Source organism: Triturus cristatus, chromosome 1_1, assembly GCF_964204655.1.
Source record: "Triturus cristatus chromosome 1_1, aTriCri1.1, whole genome shotgun sequence".
NCBI classification, from domain to species: domain Eukaryota; kingdom Metazoa; phylum Chordata; class Amphibia; order Caudata; family Salamandridae; genus Triturus; species Triturus cristatus.
Window position 1 is genome coordinate 927226190 of NC_140579.1, and position 23697 is coordinate 927249886.

Sequence of the window (23697 nt, forward strand, 5' to 3'; positions counted from 1 at the left end):
ATGATGGCCAAAGTGTTTTACTACTTTCATGTGCTAAGACACATGCTCCAATCTGAAGGGTGGCAGAGAGATAGGACTGATCATTATGATCCCTAAAGCAGAATATCTCTAAAGAGGCACACTCACTCCCCACCAGCACAACCCTTAAGAGACATGCAAAATAGCTCATTATGCTAATATCACACATTCACATGGCAACAGTGGATTGGGATATCATTTATATAAACTTCTGTACAGTAGTAACTTAGCCCTATATAAAAATAAATAGTGCAGTTTTCAGTGTTCGAGAGGAGAGTGAAATGGAAGATAGCGACGGATCTAGGACCAGAAAATAATTATTTGGCACTATGGCTCAGATGGTTGTCACACACAAAGTCCACTTGAAACAACCACTCCTAATCCTTGCATAGGGTAACACCATAGAGCCCTTGCTGATAGAGCCTGCAAATTTCACATTCTAAGTCTTGCACTTGTTTCCACCCAGGATGTCATAGGTCTTTCAAAGCCAAACCTTGACACATCAGAAGCCGTGGCTTTTAATATATCATGTTAACTGACAGTTAGCGGGGAATGTCAACATTATTCATAAAGCTACTAGTCTTTACAAATAATTTTGACAATCAGGTTACTTGAAAATAAAGACCGAATGCAAAGTCTACTTCGATTCATATTAAATGAACAGCATTACCAGTTGTAGCCTGGTCTCTTTGGAGTTCTCTAAGTTTTATGGTAGGGCACTGTCTCTAAAAGATAGAAAGGGCTGCCGAAGAGTCCTCAGCAGCTCATCAGGCTAAGGCACTGACTGGTCAGGAGATCCACTAGTTTAGAATAAACCTTCCCCACCCTAAAGGCCCAAAAAATTAATTTGTGTATGATGATTTCCTCAATCCCAAGCCATCATGCACATCTAAAGAAAGTTTTAATACACAACAAAAGTCACTCATACTGCCGTCCTACTTATTAGGTGTCTATGCACTGCCGTAAGTGAGTGTTCTCAGTGGTGAGGATCACACACCACAAGACTTTGCTGCTACATTTTTTGTTTTGTTGTTGTAAATTCTGTTCATTAGGCGTTATACAACCATTTGCCCAGCACAGGGGCAATGCAAAGTAACTAATTTCTTACATGTATTAGCATGTACTTTTTACCCTTAAAGAACTAATAGATAAACAAGAACAAGCAGTACGTTGTACAGGCTATATGTCATTTTGATATCATCAATAATACAGATCCAGAAAGTAGTCTAGAAACCCCCACCAGTTTCCTCAATTTCTCAGAAGCAGTCCATAGTGCTATAAGTCTACTCAGTCCACATACTCTCTGTGTCATCCCTCTCAACCTTTCACAGAGCAACCCATTCGACTTTGCTGCAAATTTTGAGATTTTGTGGGTGGGTGTGACTGAACTCCTTGGTGAAAGGCATCCACAATGAATGAGACTTTTGTTGTCTCACATTGACATCTTGTGACCAAATTCATAACAGGTTTTACTCACGGTTTCTTTTAGCAGATTTATGATGCTGATGTTGGTTTTCATGCTCTTGTTCACAGATTCAGCAGCTCATAAAGGTTTGCCGTCCTTATCCTCTCTCCCAATCTCCAAGAACCTCTACCTGGAGGACACAACTGCAAGACACAAATGTTCCCTTGGGCCTGGCCCACCTGAGTCAGATATGCAGGCTCCAGTAGAAGACATCAGCATCCACTGTACTTCAGCCCTACAAGGAGCAGCAGCACCATGGCAACTCCATCAGAGCGGGCAATAAGGGGCAGATTTGGATGAACAAGATTCCTTCACAGGAAAATTTTAGCTCCCCTGATAACATGGTTGCCCACGGGCAGAGTCTCCCAGGAAAGGCAGCAAGCAGCCATGTGGGCACCAGACATGAAGAATCCAGGTTTCCCACCTGCTCCTCATCTTCAGACTCAGAGCAAGAAGGTTTCTTTTTGGGGAGGCCCATCCCCAGCTTCATGTTAGGGGGTGATTCTGGCTCTGATGGAACTGAAAGACTACATCACAAGATCAGTCCTAAGAGTAAACACTGCACCCTGTCGTAGTGATTAAGAAGTGGTTCCATGTGGGTCAGCTTGAGTAACGGTGGAGCAAGGTAGACTCCAGATCCAGATACTGTGAATGTGGGTAAATGGACCCCTCAAAGCCAATTAGCGCGTCTTGAAATTGTGACGCAAGGCCAATCCTATAATTGTCTGAATTCACCTTCTTTTTGCTAAATGGCATAAATGGAGAGGCATGAATTAGATCTATATTCTGATTGAGATTAAAAAACATATCCGGGGTCTGAGTAACATTGATCTTAGTAGGGTGAAACAGGCCGCTGGGGCCTCAAATGACTTCTCTTTCTAGTAAGGAACAGCAGAGGCTCAAAGGGAAGATGGCCATTCCTTCTCCATCATGGGACCTTTGTTTATAGTCATAAACACTATACTAAGGTACAACGCCAGGCCCTAATCAGAAGGAGGATGTGAGAGGCTGGAGACTAGAGGAGAAGCTGATATACTAGGTTTCCATGATGACTCTGAAATCAGAGTCAAGGTGGCATTGTCTTGAAAAGGCATAGAATGAGCTCCAAAAGGCAGCTCTACAAATGTCATTACCAGGAACATTGCTGAGAACAGCAGTAGTGTCTGTCTTTCCTCGAGGTGACTGCTTTGTGATCATTTAATCTTCTGATGGTATGGTATTTGAAGATGCAGGAATCAATAGACCTGGCAAAGTATGTTCAAAAATTGCTATCCAGTATGACTAGCACTAATATTTGCAAACAACGTTTGGTTTGCTGAATATCTTTGGTTCCATCAAAATCTTACCTTAGGGATGTAAATACCTTAGGTCTCTTTCACGTCTGTGCCAGGAAGACAAGTTAGGAAAAGAAGATAGATGAAGGATAAATTGGGACTTTGAAGGAAAAGTGCTTAGAGTCACTTTTTTCTTCTGCTTCAACACAGTGCAGTTTGTATTTAACCAATCCTCGTGTATTATGCAATGGCAACTTAAAAGAATCTTCCACGAATGGTGGTGTAGGTCAAATGTAAGCACTGGTTAAAAAAAGTAACACATTTAACTCCTAAGAGAAATAAAGTCTTTTTCTAAGGGAAGACACACAATCCTAGGACTACCTAAGAAATCCTTAATTACAAGAATAACAGGCTGTTATGGCATAAGAGAGCCATAATGGGAGAGATTTGCAAACAGCCTTGGCAAGAAATATTGAGATAAGGAACCCCTCTCTCTTATTGGCATGCCTTCATTGTGAAGACAAAAGGTAACCTTGTAACTGGATGCTGGACCTCTTTCAGAATGTTCATACATGTAGGTAACATGTCTACTGGGTAAGTGTTAAGCAGCCGGGCATTTAACCACACTTGTAGAAGGTTGTGCTGCAGAAAGCCACTGCCCATCTTGGAGAGGAGGTCTAGTCCACATAGCAATCTCGTATAGGACCGTCCTAAGAGTAGGCAAATCTAGAAATTTTTACTACTGCCCTTGCAGCTTTGGAACAATAGGAACAGTTTTAGTTCTGGCCTTCTTCAGCTGGGGTATGACCTTCTGCCAATGAGGAATGGGTTTGAAGCACAAACAAATGCCTGACCAGATTCATTACTGTTTGAGTTTGGTTTAATACCTGGACCAAAAGGGTTTTTTGCAAATTGCACTTCATAGTGTTGCAGAAACCTAAATATATGCGAGGTCCCAACAGGTTGAAGACTTCTGCGAGAACCTGGTAGCTGAGAACCCACTCACGATCTTCCGAAAGAGACTTCTTTTACATTGTTTCACTCTGGAAGTTGGGTTGATGTAATGTACAGGCCTCAAGCCAGTAACAACTTGATAATTGTTTAAGCTTCCCTCATTTCTCAGTTTGCACAGAAAACATGTTTGTTTATGTTGTTGGTTTGCACCATGATTCTCCTCAATGTTATAAGAACACGTTTGTGCCTGAAACACCTCATAAGCAGAGAATTATCTGTACGTACATGGAAGTTGCTTGTGTCGGTGATGCCGGTGTATCTTGAGCTCCAGACGACAGAGTTCTTGGGATATCTAGTGGAAATCTTGAAGAACTTTCTGGTAAGAGCTGACCTTGAGAAGCCATTTATTTAGGAGGGGGAAAGAATTAGAGCTAAGCAACTACTACCACCACAGGAGCAGGCTAGGCCAAACGGCAAGTCCTAGAATTAACTAAAATGTTTATGGACTACAAAACGTATTAAAAATATTCATGTAGGAATGAAAGTGTAAGCACTAAGATGTTAGTATAGTAAGTAATTTGTTGCAGAATGCATGCATAGAGAAATGGGCAAGATGAAAGGTGATGAAACAGTTAGTGGATGAATACTGCATTCCATATAATAGCAGATACACATGTACATTTAAATTTAAGACAAAGGGAGAGAAAATTATTTTCTTAGAATCAAAGGGGCATATTATCAAGAACGGCGTTAAAATTATCGCCACTTTAGCGGCAGGAAACTGCCGCTAAAGCGGCGATAATGGGCTTGATAATATGCCCTTGAGCATTCCAATAGACGCCCATGTTCTGGTGTGAACCTGGGCTTGTATTGGAATTCTCAAGGGCATATTATCAAGCCCATTATTGCCACTTTACAATAATAATTTTAACGCCGTTCTTGATAATATGCCCCAAAGTGTTCTGAGTTAACAAGGTAGGAGCTCATCTTAAACATAACTCTTGTAGATCTTCCATTTCTCCTAGCAGAGATACAGGTAAATCTGTCAACATCCTAAATTGTTTCTTTATTCGCTTATTTGGAGTTTTCACATTGGCAATTGGTCTGCTGCTCTTTGTATTTCTTTCTTCATTCGTTAATTGTGGGTAAATATGAACACATTTTCCTACAGCTTTTTATTTTAGGAGTAGACACATCCCTTGAACCAACAAGTTTGGGTGAAAATGTCAGCTTGAATGCTTTGGTCGAATGCTTGGAGGACAACATTTGATTATACATATATATCATTAGCACAATGTGTTATATTTTGCTTGTCATGCAATTCACCATCTCCGTGCTGCTCAGTCTGCGGGCGTGTGAGGTAGATGGATTCTCGATGAGAATGTAGGAATGCGTGTTTTGAGTGTCTGGCAGTTCGAGCGTAAGCAGCTGAGCAGCAAGAAGGTGTAGTCCGATGGCGCATTTTATTATCATACAACTTGAACAATAAACATGATTAACCGTATCTTCTACAGCGGACTCTTTCTTCATATTAACAAGTAACTACAAAAGTGGCGACGATCGTACTCCGCGTGCAGATCCGACATATAAGTGTAGGAGAGTGGCATCGACTGCATAGTTGCCCCCAACTTTTTGCTGATGTTTTTGCTGTTTTATGACTCTAGCCAGGCTGTGGCCCTGCTATCCAGGACCCCAGCCTATCTGCTTCCTCTGTTAAACGATGTGAGTACCCTAGGTACCAACCAATTGGATGCTGAGGATGCCCTGACAGTCCCTTGTAGATGGTACCCTAGGTACCCAGGGCATGGGTCCCTCAGTAGGCCTACCAGGGCTGCAGCACTTATTGTGCCACCCTGGGACAGCCATAAAAGCTGACACCACCAGACTGCTACTGTAGTCTGGGTAAGGTGGTGCTAGCACCCCTTACAGGGATATAGGTACCCAATATCCCACCCCATTACAACACATGTACTCTCATTGGTCACCCCTATAGCAGGCCTTGCCAATCCTACAGGGCAGGGTGCTGAGGTATGTGTGAGGGAGGACCCCTACGTGAGTAGGGCCTCTCTGCAACCCTCGTAAAATCATTGCTGGGTTGTTTGTAGTGTAGCCATACCATATACTCTTAACCGCATTATAAGTCTATCGCGATAGCGTGATAACTTGAGAATGGCTACACAGAACCATATCGTGTTTGGTGTCAAACATGTAGGAATCATACCCCCAGTCCAGCCATGGGCATGAGGGTACGATTCCTCCCTGCTAGAGGGGCGATATGGGAAAAGCGGCAGAATTTAGACACCAATTTAAAAGTGCACAAGCAGTACAAAATGGCTACTACCCGCCACCTACACGACCCTGGCTGGCTGTTGCTGGGGAAAACCCCAGCCTCACCAGCTGGACAATAGGGCTCCTGTGGCAGGGAGGTGCTAGCATCTCCCCAGACAGGATAATGTGGATTGGAACAGGGTGGGTGCACCAAATGTCCTTTCAGAGTTGCACGTAGGCAGCTGCAGAAGCCTCATTCTGCATACACCGCTTGGAACCGGTTCAGGGGCATCCTGCCCCTCGCCCAGGCAGGAAACACACAAAGGGGAGAGGGTGTAGCCACCCTTTCCCGCCTCACCTCTCATTGGTGGACACTACTCTGGACACTCCCCTAATCTTGGGGATAAAGGTGAATAACGTAGCCCCAGAGCCTCAGATTAATCTTGAACTTTACAGTCTTGACCTTCGACTTGCTGCTGCCCAGCTGACGGAAGAAATCTCCATTGGGATAAAGGAGTTATCCGCCTGCTTGGCAGGCACCTGAAACACTGCAAGTGACCCGGTTGGAACTTCGCTGCTCTCACAAACTTCGACGACTTCCACAACCCTTGAGGTGGGTTTCCAGCGCATCCCAGAGGCCAGTGAGTGTGCTCAACGAGTTTGGGCACCGTGGACCGCGTGGGTGCCGAGATCCCCAATACCCCAGGACACCGGCCACCTCTTGCGTAGCACACGACCCTGACCAGTGGGGAAGTTGTGCTTTGGCCCGTTTTAGAGCCAACCACTCTACAGCAATTGTGCCAAAGACCAGCACCCTAGCCCCCTCCGGTGGCCCGTGGGTGCCCTTTTACGCACGCCAAATTGCCGCCTCCCGCGGTCCCTTGTCTCTCGACTTGTGGGCCCTAGCGGAGGTCTATCTCTACAATCAAGAGTTCCCCTGGTTGCTCCAGGCCTGCTCTCCAGTCTCCTTGAAGGAGACCTCTCCCAGACCTTGTGGGTCTGCACTGTAGCAGATTTGTTTATTCTTCGTGGGTTGCGGTTGCCAAGGCTTAGTGGATCCAATCCGGACACTAACACCGCAGCGACCCTCATCCGACATGGGACAGTCGCCCTCCTGAAGCTGGCCTTCTTTGAAGCCTCCCGGAGCCCGTGGCTGCAGATCCAAGCTACACCACTTTCCACCTGAAGCACCCGACATCGAAGAGCTCCATGCTTTGAGCCTCCTGGTCACTTTGCCGTGACCCAGACTCTGTCCCCTCTGCTTTCAGGTTCTTCTCTACAATCTTCACATCTTTGATCTTCACGGCATCATCAACGCTTTTGGCTAGCAGAACTTTTGACTATTTTCCCATTGAAAATCAGCCCGCGACCCGACAGCAGAAACGACCTATGCACCCGGCTTCCCTGGGGCAGGTAACAGTGGTACCTCGGTACTCTCGTGGTAGTGGGCTCTTCAAAAGCTTAAGTCTGAAGTTTTAACTTTGTACTCCTGCTAGAAGTATGTTTAAACTGTTTATTTCCAGCCGCGACATTCTCCATAGGCAGTAATAGAGATCCCGATAGCAGCTACTTGCACTGCACGCGCCTCCCATGGGTCCCCTTCCTCATAACCTGGGGTGGATTCTTAAGGGGCCAGCGATCCTGAATGCCCTAGGCATTGCCTGTAGAATTGTTGTGGTTCTTATACCACTTTTTTAGTATATGGTTTGGTCCCCCCCTGGGCCCAATGTTAATAGTGCTATTTATTGTGTCTATCAATGCTTGTTTGATATTGTAACTTTGCCACAGCTTCACAAAGAGACTGTGGGATTCTGTCTAGAATAAATACATATATTTTATATATATACCTGTGTGGACTACTGTTTCATTTGGTTATTCAAGAGGTTATTATGGTAAAACAATAAGCTTAACACTCCTTCAAGACTTAGCCTGAAGGCTGCTCTCCACAGCTACCACTAGGATAGCTTTCTTTAAAGGTTGTCTTAAACCTATCATCAATAAGAGTCGAATTGGACTGGTGCAAGGTGTCCCTATAACTAGGAGACAGCATATGCCAGGCCAACTTCTCACAATAAGGACTAAATAATTTCTAAAGAAGGTACGTGGAAATATTTATACATCTTTATGTATTTTCGGAGGCATATATCGAGCCTCAATACTCAGATGTATTCCGCGATTCTACAATTTTACTTGTGCCCCATCGGGAATGTTCATATTCCGAAAGAAGACTAGGCTAATTTGTGAATACTCATATTCCTCACATGAGTATTACTAAACTACGAGCTAACTTTTTGATTGTGAGACCTGGTGCCATGCAAGAGAACTTTCCCTCCTGGAGTTCGCTTAGAGTGTTGAAAGGAGCTAATTGAGGTGGAAATTGGCATTTGTATTTGCCTCGCAGTTCTATTTCGATGCGACAACAGTCCAGATTTTGCAACGTTTTCATGCGGTGAAATTCACGGAATTCATTTAAAAATAATTACCTTATGGTAGTTGAGAACGCTGTCCGCGATTGCCACAGAACTCTCAGCAAGGTTCTAAGAAAATCGCGCAGCTGCTGGGAACAAGATTCGTGCTACAGGAAGTTGTCGAGAAGACGCCTCACGTCATCGCGTTGCAGTGTCATCCGTATCTTAGCAACAGAGCCGGCTTACGAGGAAGCATCACGGACTCTGTTTATCAAGCATTTTGTGTACACGTTTCAAGTTATAAATACTTTTCAAAGCCTGCAGCTGCATTTCAACTGTTTGCAACCTTAAGTAATGTACTTTAAACGAGTTTTCTATTAATCTTTGAGACAACGGTGACAACATTAATTATTTTAACTTATTTTTTTTTGTGCGTTCATCAACTTTATTAACAAACATTAATTAACAAACATCTCTATTTCAAGATTTAAGCACCACAGACAACGGTGACTACATTAATTGTTTTAACTTGTTTTTTTTGGACTACTCATTACTACTTTATTTAACAACAACAACAAAAAAATTCCTCACCTTAAGATTTAAACACCATTTTTCTCTTTCTTATGTAACCAGCCAACCAACAAGGATATCTACTTTTATTATATTAATTTATTAATTAATCATAAATCCTTACATGAACAGCTACTTAAAAAAATATATATATTTGACAGCGGGGACTACGTTTAGTATTTTAATTGTTAATTATTTTTTTTTTGACACTATTGTGTGTTCCTTATTACATCCTGCTATAACATATTATTGTATACAATCTGCAACCATGGAAACCAACTCTGTACTAGCTCCACCTAAGTTCCTTACAAAATCCCGGTTTGCCTCCCATTGCTTGGGAAGACTGGCAAGAATCTTTTGAAACTTCTCTTGAAGCAATTGGTGGTGAAACATGTTTAGCCTCACGTAAATTGGCCCTTTTAAAACATAATCTTGGTGTGGAGGGAAGGAAAATTTTAAAAACCCTACCTAAACCCGTAAAAGTTAATTCATCAACCAGTAATGTTGTACTTGGTGAAGAAGGGGGTAACTCCACTGACGAAGAAATTGTCTTCGATAGTTCCAAAGCAGAATTGTATGTCACTGATGAATATGTAGATGCATTAAGAGCATTAGAGGAGAACTACGGAAAGAAAACTAGCATTGTTGTCGAAAGACACAAATTCTTTTCAAGGGCGCAATTAACGGGAGAAACTGTTGAACAGTATGTTGCAGTCTTAAGAACTCTTGCCGCAACATGCAAATTCAAAGATTTACATGAAGAAATAATTAGGGATCAATTTATAAACAGGACTAACAATCCAAAAAACCAAGAAAGATTATTAGACCTCAATGACCATTCTTTACAGAAAACCATCAGTGTAGCTAGAAGAATTGAAAATACTTCAAGATATGTGAAAGAGTTAAAATGTGAGAATTCCAACAACCAAAGCGATGTAAGTCTCGTAGATAACAGCACATCAAGAACCACAGCTATTGTACCAAAAGATCACAGTAATGCTTTTAAATCCAAACCTAAGTTGAAGTCAAGCTATGAAAGGCACAATGAATCTCGCACTCATCCCAACAAGGTTAAGACGCAATTTGCTACTCACAAACGCTTTTGTTTCAGATGCGGTACCAACATTCACACTGGCAATAATCCACGTTGCCCTGCCATCAATGTCACTTGCTTTAAGAGCAATAAGACTGGTCATTTTTCTAAAATGTGTAAAACTGGTGATCGTGAATTTTGGAAGCGTTCTGTAAACGTTGTTAATGATAGTAATGAATCACCTCTGAGTGATAACGATAGGGAAATTGAAGTATTGGTTATTTGGGACAATGAAGTAAATGAGGTGTCAGGTACATATCAACCACCCAAATGTGTATTGTCTATTAACCAAGTAAATGTTTCCATGTGGGCTGATTCGTGTTCACCTTTCACTATTATAGACAAGCACATGTGGTTGTCCATTGGTAAAAGCAATCTCTTGCCATCAGATGTAGAACCTGTAGGGTATTGTGGAAACAAACTTCCTGTCTTAGGATATTTTGTTGGTAACATATCGTACAAATGTAGAAACACTCAAGCTAATATTTATGTAGTTGACAAAGGTAGAGCTTTGTTGGGATGGAAAGAACAAAAAAGTTTAGGAATGATTCTCGATCCCAACCATCCCAACCAAGTGCTACTAACAGATGACTCCCACACCTCGGATTAGGGCGTGAAATATCCTGAGTTGTTCAAAACGAAACTTGGTTGTTTAAATAAATTTGAACATCGCATCATATTAAAGTCTGATGCAATTCCAACAGTACACAAAGTCCGCAATGTCCCTTTGGTTTTAAGACCACAATTAAAGCTAGAACTAAACAGGTTATGTGAGGAGAACATAATTGAACCTATCAAATCATCTGAATGGCTTAGTCCGGTGGTTTTGGCACGCAAACCCAATGGAAAATTGCGTATGTGCGTAGACTTAAGAGATTTGAATAAAAATATATGGATAGACCGTCACCCTCTTCCACGCATCAACGAAATGATAGCTTGTGTCAAGAATGCCAAATATTTTTCAACTATTGACTTGTCTAATGCATACCACCGGATAAAATTACACCCCACCTTGCGTCATCTCACATCTTTTATCACCCCTGAGGATGCATTTCAATTTCTTAGAATGCCTTTTGGTTTGGCTTCTGCTTCGGCAGTTTTTCAAAGGCTCATGTGTAGCATCCTCAAGGGTGTTAACAACATGCTTGTTTTTCAAGATGATGTGCTAGTGTGGGGAAAGATAGGTTAACTCATGACGCGATTTTAAATGATGTTCTAATGAAACTACAACATGCTGGTTTGACAGTCTTGGCTGATAAATGTAAATTTGCAGTGACACAGATTGACTACTTAGGTCACACTTTATCGGCTGATGGAGTCAAACCCCCCAAAAATCTTCTTGATGCGATTAATAATGCTCCGTTTCCTGTTGTTAAGGAACAACTTCGCTCATTTCGGGGTTGGCGGAGTACTATTCTAAATTTGTAAGTCACTTCGCGTCTAAGGTTCATTGTTTGAGACTTTTAATGAAAAAAGGGGCAAACTTTAGATGGAGCCCCGAGTGTCAAACAGCATTCGACAGCTTGAAAAATGATATTAGTCAAGCTGTTGCCCTTAAACCATATGATCCTCACAACAAATCTATTATTGTAGTGGATGCCAGTGCTTATGGTTTGGGTGCTGTTTTAATGCAAAGAAGAGATAACAGTGAGTGGGTAGTAGCATTCGCCTCTCGCACTTTAAAAGGTGCGGAAGCGACCTATTCAGTTATTGAAAAGGAAGCCCTTGCTTGTTTTTGGGGCATCAACCATTTCAGAACATATGTTTGGGGTACCAAATTTGAATTAAGAACAGACCACAAACCATTGATAGATATCTGCACAACTAAAAGGAGGAGGGAAGGCCACCCCCAGAATTGCGAAGTGGCTGTATAGATTACAAGAATATGATTTTCAGGTGGTGTATGTACCCGGTCTCAAAAACGTCAATGCTGACTGTTTGTCACGCTTACCCCTTCCAGAAACCTCCAAGGATGACATATCTCATGAGGACTTTGATGAAGATTTCTTGATAGCTTCGGTAGAGGAAACTTGCAATGGTGCAATCAGCTTAGAAGAATGGAAACAAGCTACTTTAGCAGACCCAGTGTTGCAACTGGTTGTTTCAGGCTTAATTGATCATTGCAATCATCAAGCCTTGTTCAATATGGAGTTACCTGAATACAAAATGATTTGGTTTGAATTATCTATTGAATCGCCACCAGGTATACTAAGGAGAGCAGATAAATTGGTAGTGCCATTGGGATTACGCTCTAGATTGTTGGAACTCTTACACGAAGGACATCCTGGCATGTCTTGCATGAAAAGAAGGGCAAGATGTGATTTTTCATGGCCAGGCATAGATAAGGACATTGACAGGTGTGTAAGGAACTGTGTAGCATGCATGTGTAGTGACAAATCACATACGTCACAAGATACCACCATTACACCTACTGCATTTCCAGAAAGACCGTGGCAAAAACTAGCCATGGACATTTGTGGCCCGTTCAATACTAACTACACAACTGGTAAATTTGCCTTTGTACTGATGGATTATTATACCAAATGGCCTGAAGTTGCTTTTGTAAAGGAAATCAAGGCATCTAACGTTATCAGTTTTTGTGAATAAATTTTCCATAGAGAGGGTTATCCTGAAAGTATCACTACGGATAATGGTCCACAATTTTTAGCTAATGAATTTCAAGGATATTTAAAAGAGCAAGGTGTTAAACATATTACTACTGCTGTGTACAATCCCAGGGAAAACGGTATGGTTGAGAGATTCAATCGTGTGTTGAAAGAGTGTATACAGTTGGCTGAAACGGAGGGTGAGGATTGTAGGTTATCTGTTAAGAAAATGTTATGGAATTATCGTAACACTCCTCATTCTGCTACTCGAGAAACTCCATTCAGTCTCCTCAAGGGGAGAATGGCATGTTGTAAAATCACACCTGCATGGATGTGTAAGGAAATTGTAAAAAGAATTCCAAGGGAAACTTTAAAGCAAAGAGTCAGTGACTATCAATATAAATATGCTCTGAGACACAATAGTAAGATAAAAGGTCAGACACGTTCAATCAAAATTGGGGATTGGGTGAGGACTTCACTAGAGGGGTTGCCCAAGACTGGTATGTCCAGATGGTCTAAACCCAAGGAAGTGTTGAAGACAAGTGGAAATTGTGTTAGGTTAAGTGATGGACGATGGTGGAATCTCAGGAAGGTGACCTTGTGCAATGATCTTGAATGTAGGTTATGGACAAATAAAGAGTGCAGCGTCCCTTCTCCAAAACCTAGTGACCTTAATCCTGTCCCCTTCAATAATAAAATTAGAGGGGATTCGTCAATTGCACATAATGCCGGTTCCAGGAGATTATCTGGTCGAATCATTCATAGGCCATCTTGGCAAAAGGATTATAATTGTACCTAAGTAATTCTTGTTTAGTATTTTCCTTTGTTGGAAAAAATGTTGTTCTAATTTTATGTATCATATTATAGGAACATAGTTGTCTTTATCAACATTAACTTATCATTGCAGTTTATTTTATTTTTCTCAATTTATCATTGCTGTTTATTTTATTTTTCTCAATCTATTGTTCCTTTATGTTGTTGTCCTTGTAGAAGGGAGATGTGTTATATTTTGCTTGTCATGCAATTCACCATCTCCTTGCTGCTCAGTCTGCGTGCGTGTGAGGTAGATGGATTCTCGATGAGAATGTAGGAATGCGTGTTTTGAGTGTCTGGCAGTTCGAGCGTAAGCAGCTGAGCAGCAAGAAGGTGTAGTCCGATGGGCCATTTTATTATCATACAACTTGAACAATAAACACGATTAACCATATCTTCTACAGCAGACTCTTTCTTCATATTAACAAGTAACTACAAAACAATGTGCAGCACACAATTTTCCGTTTGGATGGCCTCTCAGCGTGATGCTTCCCCCCCACTGGGAGCTTGCTTGTGGAAGGAGAGAGCAGGTGTACAGCTTTAGATTTTCTGGATGTTTTCAAGCTGCTGCAGTTGAGTAATGTTCTCTTCTTACTAGTTTGTCTTTTTTATTTCAAGCAGTAGGAAGTGGGGATTTGAACCAATTAACTGGGTTTATTTCTTTCCATGCCTCCTCTCTACTGAGGTCTTGCAAACCCCTCTCGTTTTGCTGATTTGAGTCTGTCCTTTTCAGTCTTCAACTTGTGGTTCTCCTCCTTTATTACTGTAGTAGAATGGTACCACACATTTAATATAAGCAGCAGACACAGAATAAAAGCTGACGACTTACAAATCTATGATTGCATACCAAGTGGATAAAGATGAATGACCTTAAAGATAAAAAAACACCTGTTTGCAACATACCAATACTTCAATTAATATTAAGACAGAAATTGTGCCATATTATAAAAAAAAGTTTCAGAGCAGAAGAGTAGTGAGTAAACACCTTCTGAAGAATGAAAATCATACTCCTATTTCATTCCACTATTCTGAACAGTTTGGTGAATCTTTATCTTTCAACAATTGAGCAAGTAATGTGTTTGTGAGAAACAGCGGCAAAAGAAAAGGATGATTGTATTTAGGATCTGCAATCCAGGATATGATGGTCTCCGTGTCAACGTTTCTGATCTGACTGAACATCATGATAATAAACTTAAAGACTGTATCCCAGAATTTACAGAGATGACCCCCAGCAAACAAATACGTGCAGCTTTTAAGACATCATAATAGAATGTTTGAGAAATTCTGCAATCCCTATTTCAGGTCATTTAAAAATCTTGTCAGTAGTATACTAAAAAATAACACAGATTTGTATTACAATAATTTGTATTTGGATGCTATGGTAATTAAGCACATTCTAAATACAGTCTCTTCACAGGCAAGAGGGCCATTTATCCGCCAGTAACATAAGATTATTCATCCAAATAAGACATAAGTACAGATTTGAAATCAAAGACCTAAGAAATGGATACTTTCTAATGGCATGACTGAAATTGGTTTTGCTGCTTTAAGGAGGGTTATAGGCTTAAGTTTTTTTTTATGTGTATTACAAACTCCAGACCGATTTGTACTAATCAATTAAGAACCGGTCTTTCATACACAAGAGAATGTCTTCAGATATTGCAGCTATCTTCAGTAACCAGTGAAGAGAGTAGAGCTGTTCCAAATGGTGGAAGCCCCGTGAAGTCTATGAATACTCTTTTAGTGCATCCTATACAGGTTCTCATTGGTCACATAAGAATCAAATAACTTGGAACGTGAGAAAACCAAGTACAGAACTTTTTGGTGAACAGCTAACTTCACACCTGACAAAATCATCCGCGATATGCTCAAGATAGGATCAATGTGGAAATAAACATGTCTTGTGGAATCTGCCACAAAAGCTGCTGCACTAATTACTTATTGGATCAACTTGTCATTGAGAGTTTCCAACATATTGTATATTGTGCTTCTCGTTACTGAGAAGAATCACATATGTCATGTAGATAGATTGCTAAAAACGAATCAGTTATATCAGCCCAACAAAGAAGAATATAAACATTACGCATTGCAGGGAGTCGCCTACTTTTTAGGTCTCGCCTGAGACAGCGCTTTAGCGCTGCTCTGGCGAGACTTATAGTAAGCGACTTTTGGAAGTGGAAACGAGTGCATTTCAGGCCGCCAACTACAGTGCATGTGCTCCGGGCGCGCGAACCATTTGGCAGCCTGAAAGCATTCGTTTTCTTTCACTTTCGCGGCCGCACGGCCGCCCGCGAAAAGTGCTCACCATTTGCCAGCCTGCATTGCCTCTCTCCCCTACCCCCTCCCTTATCCCACTTCCTGCTTGTTGTTCTTGTTTTTACTGTTTCAGAGGTTACTTTCTAAATCCTATCTATGGCACCATCTACTGTTCGTCCTGAATTATTCTAAAAACAAAGCGTTGTGGTTTGTAACGACCATGCTGCCATCTCTTTCATGTCCGTAAAACCTTTATTTAGATTGCGAACAGGAAGTGGGCAGACTGGAAGGAGCCTTAGCTGCATCTGCCCGTTATTTCTTGGTTGTTTTCAGTTCGCTGGCTTCATTTTCATCTTGCTCTCTTTCAACACATCGCGGCGGTTCTTTCTTTTCAAAGTGCCTTTTCAGATCTTCTTGGCGCTTTTACTTGCGTTTTATTTTAAGTGTGTAGCTTCCCAAATTTTCATGGGTCTTTTGCTGTTACTACATTAGCCCATTGTTTCAGGTTAACCCACACAGCAGTTCTGGCTGGTGTTTCTTCTAACGTGTCTATATGCGGCGCTCTCATAACTTGCAGGGATATTAGCGCTATATTATGTATGAATACAATTTCTCATACTACACACAGAGAAACACACAGAGGCAACATCTATCATTTGTTATTGGTGGCTTCTGCAATATTTGACCTCGTACTTGTGTGCGCCTGATGTGCTGTGCCACATAAGTGTTTGTACTTTCTACTTACTTGGGGGGACAGCCTCAGGCAACATTTGCCAGTTCTTGGTCGCTTTTGCGTGCAGTATCTAGAACGCGCTGTTTCCAGGTTTATAGCGCTCCCACATTGGCGCATTGCAACATTATTATTTATATGTGCCTTTTTACACCTTTTAATTTTCACTTAACCTAATAGTGGCGCATTATTTAGGTGTATAGCTTCTGAAATATTTTAACATTACTGCTTTAGCGGCAATAGGCATAGTTTCAAATCACCTCTTGATATAGGCCCGGATGCTGTCATTCTTATCCTACCTATATACAGTGCTCTCTAAACGTACAGTCAGATTACACATACTGTACAGGGAAACAAACAAAAGCGACATCTGTTCAATAGTTACCGATTACCTCTGCACTGGTTTGCAAGCAGTAATATCGCGAGATGTGTATGTGACAGGCTAATCACTTAACGCAGAGTACCGCCTGAAAATAATAAGGCACCCCATAGATTGGCAGAACTGTTCCAATATCAAACACTCAAAAAAATATACGATGAACTAAAGCTTCACTCTTGATGAATACGATTTAGTGGCTTGTCGTTTTGTCAGCAAACAGAGCAAAGCTGCCTTTCTGATTTATCTGCTGTGGGAGTGCAGTGTGCTGTTCCTGCCACCCCGGAGCTGTATACGGGTTCAAGGACCGTATACTAACTCGGTGTGTGTCTGGATACGGCCCACTGCCAGCGCTATATGTGTACTGGGAACATTCCACCTAACGGACAGTACTAGGGTGTACAGAGCTTTCATAGCTGTGCGTGTGCTGGACCAGCCGGTGTAGTGAGATCTTGCCCATAGGGGTATACTGGCTGGTTGTTTTTTGTTTTGTTTTGCAGTTTTATGTAGTGCGAACTACCCCCAAAAGTAGTTGCGAGCTTTACAGGAGAAATAGTTATATTACACAAAAAACACATAGATCATAGCGTCTATGCTGTGGTATACCAGTTGTTAGCGCTCCATGTAATTGTTTGTCTACTTAAATACTTCACACGAGGCAGACACATGCCCTCCAGCACTTTTTTTTACTGTTTCGGGGGTTAGTTTCTAAATCTTATCTATGGCACCATCTACTGTTCGTCGTGAATTATTCTAAAAGCAAAGTGTTGTGGATTGTAACAAGCATGCTGCCACCTCTTTCATGTCCGTGAAACCTTTATTTATATTGCGAACAGGAAGAGAGCAGACTGGAAGGAGCCTTAGCTGCATCTGTCCTTTATTTTTTAGTTGTTTTCAGTTCACTGGCTTCAATCTGCCTGCTTTCATCTTCATCTTGCTCTCTTTCAATACATCACGGCGGTTCTTTCTTTTTAAAGTGCCTTTTCGGATCTTCTTGGTGCTTTTACTGGCTCATATCGCAGCGTTTTATTTTAAGTGTGTAGGTTCCTAAATTTTCATGGGACTTTTGCTGTTGCAACATTAGCCCATTGTGTTAATTGTGTAGTGAGTTAACCTGGAACAAACATTAAGCAATTTTGTGATTACAATGCCAATAACTCCAACTCTAACCGATGCGAGACCTGTTGCATTGCAAATGCTTGTTGTATATGGTCTCTGGAATTCGATGAGTAATCATTTTAATGTTACCAAAAGGCCACCAGTGACTCTGGAGTTGGGTTGTTTTTAATGAAAATATCTTGTTATCAAGTACAATTTTTCTTTTCTAAGACTTTATGAATAAGCGGATGGTGGTGTATGAAGTCCACCAACAGCCGAGTATCAAAACGATAGAGGATCCTGACTATTTTTGGAGGCGAAGGATCTTAAAAATAATTTGTCTAAACTTAAAACACCTAGTGGTATTAACCAGCTTAGTAGTTCCTCTGGTCATCACTCCATTGAAAATGGTGTAGTCATGTGGCTGAGAAACTCTTGGTGGTAACCGATCCTGTGATATAATTGAATACTGGCTCCAAATGGAGTCTGAACTTGGACAATAGTGTCACCTGGTAGGAGTAAGAGCTATAAGCGGCCCGACAACTTTTTTACTCTCTGCCATAGATTCTTACGTGGTGGTCTGCTCAACTGTGAATGTCTTGCATGTTCTCTTGAATGAGACATCTTCCTGGATTTTGACTGTTGGCAGAGGACAGTCAGTCGCATACACTTTCAAGTAACACCATGGGCTTTAGCTTGCAAAACTCCTCCTAGATTCTGAGGTCCTGAAAGGGTCATGATGACCTTGGTGCCTAGTTTGGTTAAATCGTAATCAAGACTAGAGATGGAATATTTGTCAACCGTAATGAAACTCTCAAAACTGAGGTTCGTGCTGTTCTGTAGCTCTATGTCAAAGCCCTTGAAGTCAAACATTGATTCAAAGGTGAGCACCTCACAGAAAAAAACACTAACATTGAGGCTCTGGATGTTGAAACTCTTGATACCATGAAGTAGCTACTGTGATGACTTAAGTGTTCTCAGTGCAGCTTGGGGTATCAGAATAGGGTTTAGTACGGTGTGTTTTGGAGGGATCAGAGCTACTCACAGAGACATTCACAAAATCCTCTGAGGGAGACCTGGAAAGATTGCTGATCATGTTAAGTTTAGCTTAGAAATGCTGTATCACTCCTATCTTCCCAGACTGGTTTGCCAAACCTGGCACTCCTCTGCAGTGCTACTGTAAAGACATCCAAAGCATACAGCATGGTCACCTTTATTTAACTATCGCACAAGCTTGCTTGTCGTCTAAAAATGCACATATTGGTGTTTAAGTGAGCAGTCAAAGAGAAGACGTTTCTTAAGAAAGGTTATTGAAAAACTCAACTTGGCTTCTACATAGAAATGTAAGAATAAGGGTAACACCTAAAGATAGTGAATGATGCAAAATGTTTTGTTCTAATAACAAACCGTTACGTAAATGACAGGCCAGAGACCCAGTGTGGATGGATTCTTGCTCGAGAGAGAAGAAAAATACACCAAGGGCTAATGCCAACTACACTGCATTATAGTTCCTTCTTGCAGCTTGCTGGCAGAGGCCACTTTCTTTCAATGAGAGGCTACCTCTTATATCGTTTTCTTGACTTTTAAAAAAATAGAATTTAAAAAAGAGGGACGGACATTTGGAGCTTTTTTGAAATGTTTAAAGCTAATCTGTCTAAAAAAAAGAACGTCTGGTTCAGATCTGTATATTGTGTGAATAGCAATAGTTAACTTTGTAAAAATAGTTTGTGGGTCAAGCACTCTATCCGAGATCGCTGGGTGTTCGTGGGTAATAATGAGGCTGCCATGAAGGAGAACATCTAGTCAAAGCAGTACACACTCCAAGCATACAGTGCACGATATTGAAGGGAACAACACAGCAGACGACTGCAGGGAGCAATATTCAATGCACACATGGAGGCTCATTTCATTCAAGACTGATGGGGCAGGACGTCACAGCCTGATTTCGCGAGATGCAGGCGGAACGTGGCCATCCACCAGGCTCTCCAAAAGAAATGAGTAGCAAAGAGGGAGGTGTGGAAGAAGAAAGAAGTTCAAATGGGAAGATGCAACAGCAGAAGAGAGAAGTAACAATGGGATAATGCGAGTGGGAAAAGAGAGGACAGAACAGAAGGTGCACGTTAAGGAACAGCGGTGATGGGAGCAACAGAGATGGTAGAGAAAGGTACTTTTGCCGAAAGCGGAGGAGTGGGAGTTCAGCTAAAAAAGGAGGAGAGGGTGGGGTGATAACAGGATCATGCAAAAGTATTTACTGGTCCATACATTTCACTGCTCCATTCTCTTTAGGAGGTCTACAAGTGATTTGATAGAGGCGGTTAGATCCCTACTGAGAACAATTACTGTGCTTGTGTTTGTACTTCAGATATTCGTTTGCAGTTCTTAAATGTTGTCTTAATCAATAAACCTCATTCTGAAACCCAGATAGTCTTATGGATAGATTAACCGTTCCATTCTAGGAAACCCACGTTCCTTAAGCATGGGATGGTTCATGCTGTTTGCAGTGCTGGAGCCTCAACAGTGATGCAGTGGGGCCTTGGAGTGAAACTTGAACCCTTTGGCGCAGCCACGTTTGGGTTGTTACTGCTTTGAGCCCCTGGCAGTGAAGCATCTTTTCCTTGTGGTGATGAACAGAGTCTGTATGGTGTTTGCCCCTTGAAGTAACACTGGGGCTCCTGGTGTTGGTAAAGTTGTTCGGGTCATGCTTACATTGGTACATGTGATGATACGTCTGCTCCAGGCACCACACGTGTCCTCCTTGGGGTGGTGATGTTTGTTGGGTTGTACAGTGCTGGACCAAAAAGGAAAGTTCAAATTTCTTGTAGAGTGACGAGTTTGAGTTGAATAACATTTTGCTCATATTTAAAAAAAAAATCTGTTCTTTTTTTGAGAGGCCATTCCAAGATTTGGTCCAAGGGATAAAACCTCTGTTCCTAGGGAAGCTCAAGGTGAGCTGTTACAGTAGTAATATCACCATTATAAGATGCTTTCTTTAACAAATATTAAATGATGAGTTCAGAGTTCTGTAGATTCTCAGTCTGCCTCCTTTAAATGGCGAGACCCTGAAACAGGAACTGGCGTGGCAGGGGTCTCCTAGGTTAAGTTCATTACAATGGGAGGGAAAGGGAGAGGTGTTGGCCTAACGGTTAGGGCGGTCGACCTCAAATGTGGGGAACTGGGTTCGAGTCTCGGCAATGACGCTGAACATCCAGTGATTCTGGGCAAATCACGTAATCTCCCGGTGCCTAACAAAAATGAATGTGTCCTCATGTAATGCAGTTGGTGCTATGTACGGGTCAAACTCCCACCACTCTCTCGCTCCCAGGACCTGTATAGGTCCAGCCTAACTAACTCTGGGACATCAGTGGTGCTTTTTAAAAAAATACTGTTTATTTGTAAATTTTTATCGTTTTTACTAACTAAAATAACATATTCTGAACTTCTGATTTTAGAGCGAACCACTAAATTTCAGGTTAAATGTAGATAAATACTATATCTACTTTGCAAACCTACGTTACTTGGTGGTATGGATGAGTGGTTGCAGCATTGAGTCTATGAGATGAAAGTATACTCTTTAAAGGGGAGTTGTTACATCATTGAGCAAATGACATGCCACTTGCAAAAGGGTGATCTATCTAGGCTACACTTCACTGTCGTGGGGATTCATACACCAGGTTCTTAAAATGTTTTATACGGTCACTTTAAAAATTCATCTATTGGTAACCTCATCTTCTTCATCAAGACAAACTCCCACTTCGGCTTTTCCCTAGAAAGCTAAATGCCATCTCTTAGACGTCTCTGTTCTGTCTTCCTCCCGTTAATTATTTTCGTTGCACCTACATTGTCCTGCTTAATATCAACTGCTTCTTTGCCTCAACAAACAACTTTTGTTTGGGAAAATATTGCTGCAGGTTTAATCCATACAAAATTATGCAATATGGTGGGTTAACTTGCGGGCGATCCAAGGGCAGGCAGCTGTAACCAACCTATGCTGCCCCTGATGAGCGTAGCACTGTGGAGAACCCAATCATTCTATGTACCTTGCCTGCCACCCCCACACCGGGTAAGCTGTAGGGTGGGAGACGGCGTGACAGAGGACGCCAGGATGGCTGGGGGAGGCATAAATACCCTCCTCGGCGGGCCGGAAGTACGCACCTAAGGTAAGGGGGGACTCCTACCTGAGTCCCGACATTGGAGGGGTGGGTTAGTGCCCAAATGGCACTAAAGGACCGCCCTCTTAGGGTGGCCCCCTGCGTGGGTCGTGGGCAGCCGCATAGTGCCATTATTGGCAACACACCCCACCCGCACAATAACAGAGCATGCATGAATAAATAAATACACAACACAACTTTTATTTGGGAAAATATTGCTACAGGTTTATTCCATACAAAAGTATGCAATATGGTGGGTTACCTTACGGGCGATCCAAGGGCAGGCAGCTGTAACCAACCTACGCTACACTGCCCCGCCCGCCTGATGAGCGAAGCACTGTGGAGAACCCAATCAGTGCTACACCTTATGGAGTGATCCTCTTTACAGGATCACGTGACACATTGGTTCCTTATTACTCACGCCCATTTCAGGGCAGAGTGTAGCAAGGCAAGCCCCCGGTTGCTCGGGCCCACAACCGCCCGAAGGACTAGCGGGGCGCCGACGTGGTTTTCCAGGAACCTGCTATGAGGCGCCTGGTCTTTGGCTCTGGCACCCCTATTGTGCCCCGCAGAGGTACCCTTATGTACCCATCTGCTTCCAGATCGCCCTGTAACTCCGCCTGCAACACAAAAGAAAACATTACAACATTCTATGTACCTTGCCTGCCACCCCCACGCCGAAAGACAGGCTTATCTTGGGGCGATTTTGCACTCATGTTATGCAGAAGGAAAGATAAAATTAATGAACCTCCATTGCGAATGGCTTGCCAGAGTTGCCAATAATTATACATGTAGTGCGTAGGCTTGTTGGCCGCCTTATTCCGGCTTCGGATAATTGTTCTTTCCTAATATCTCATTCGTACCAATTGTCCACCCGCTACCTGATTATCCGTTAATTTGCACATGAGCTGGTCAAGCTGCCCAATTGGCCTCACCTTTCACCTAGTGTGTGTTCCGTGCATATGCTGCTTTTATGTGCTGTGCAATTCTAAGTGCTAACTTAGTAATATTACCCTGTGTGTCTTTGCTGCTTCCATAAAGGTTGCTACCTGTGTTTGGGGAAAGCAGAGGTGATTAACTTTACATTTGCTTCCAGTCGTGTTACACTTTTAGGACAATGAGCTGACCATTGCATTCTGAATCAACAAAGTGTTGCTGGGCCATAATCTTTTGACCGTATACTGTAATCCTGCCCATCCAATATTAAATAAACAAATCGCCCTCTTCCTTATACTAACAAAACACAAAACAGAGGGACAGTGCCACCCTGTGGCCCAAACACCTCATTGTGTTGTTATATGTTCACATTCGTGACCCTCCCGGTGTCGGCCTGATGGCTTAAAGGCTGTAACCACATCTTCCTGCCCTATTCCATGAACGGCCGCCAGTTATGTAGTGTCGCGGTCTAGTGGACGCGCGCACTACGGAATGACGTAGAGGCGCGTAGCGGACGTCGGACGCTACTGCGCATGCGCGAGGCATAGCGGCGCGAACGAGAGACGCGATCGGAGCGTGTTGCCCGGCGCTCTCTCCATAGGTGTTTTACTAAGTGTAATAAAGGTTCTAGTTGCAAGCAGAACGTATCCAGAGAGTCTGTGGGGGAAGGTACTTACAGCCTAG

General features: G+C 42.3%; 1 protein-coding gene across 1 annotated transcript in view; it reads left to right on the forward strand.

Annotated features, from left to right (window-relative positions):
• Positions 1–2058, forward strand: part of LOC146871306 (protein prickle-like) — a 285412-nt gene extending 283354 nt beyond the window's left edge. Inside the window, 2 exon segments of the mRNA XM_085599746.1 lie at positions 1552–1693; positions 1695–2058. Coding sequence (XP_085455872.1) covers positions 1552–1693; positions 1695–2058 — 506 coding nt within the window.
• The last annotated feature ends 21639 nt before the right edge of the window (positions 2059–23697 follow it).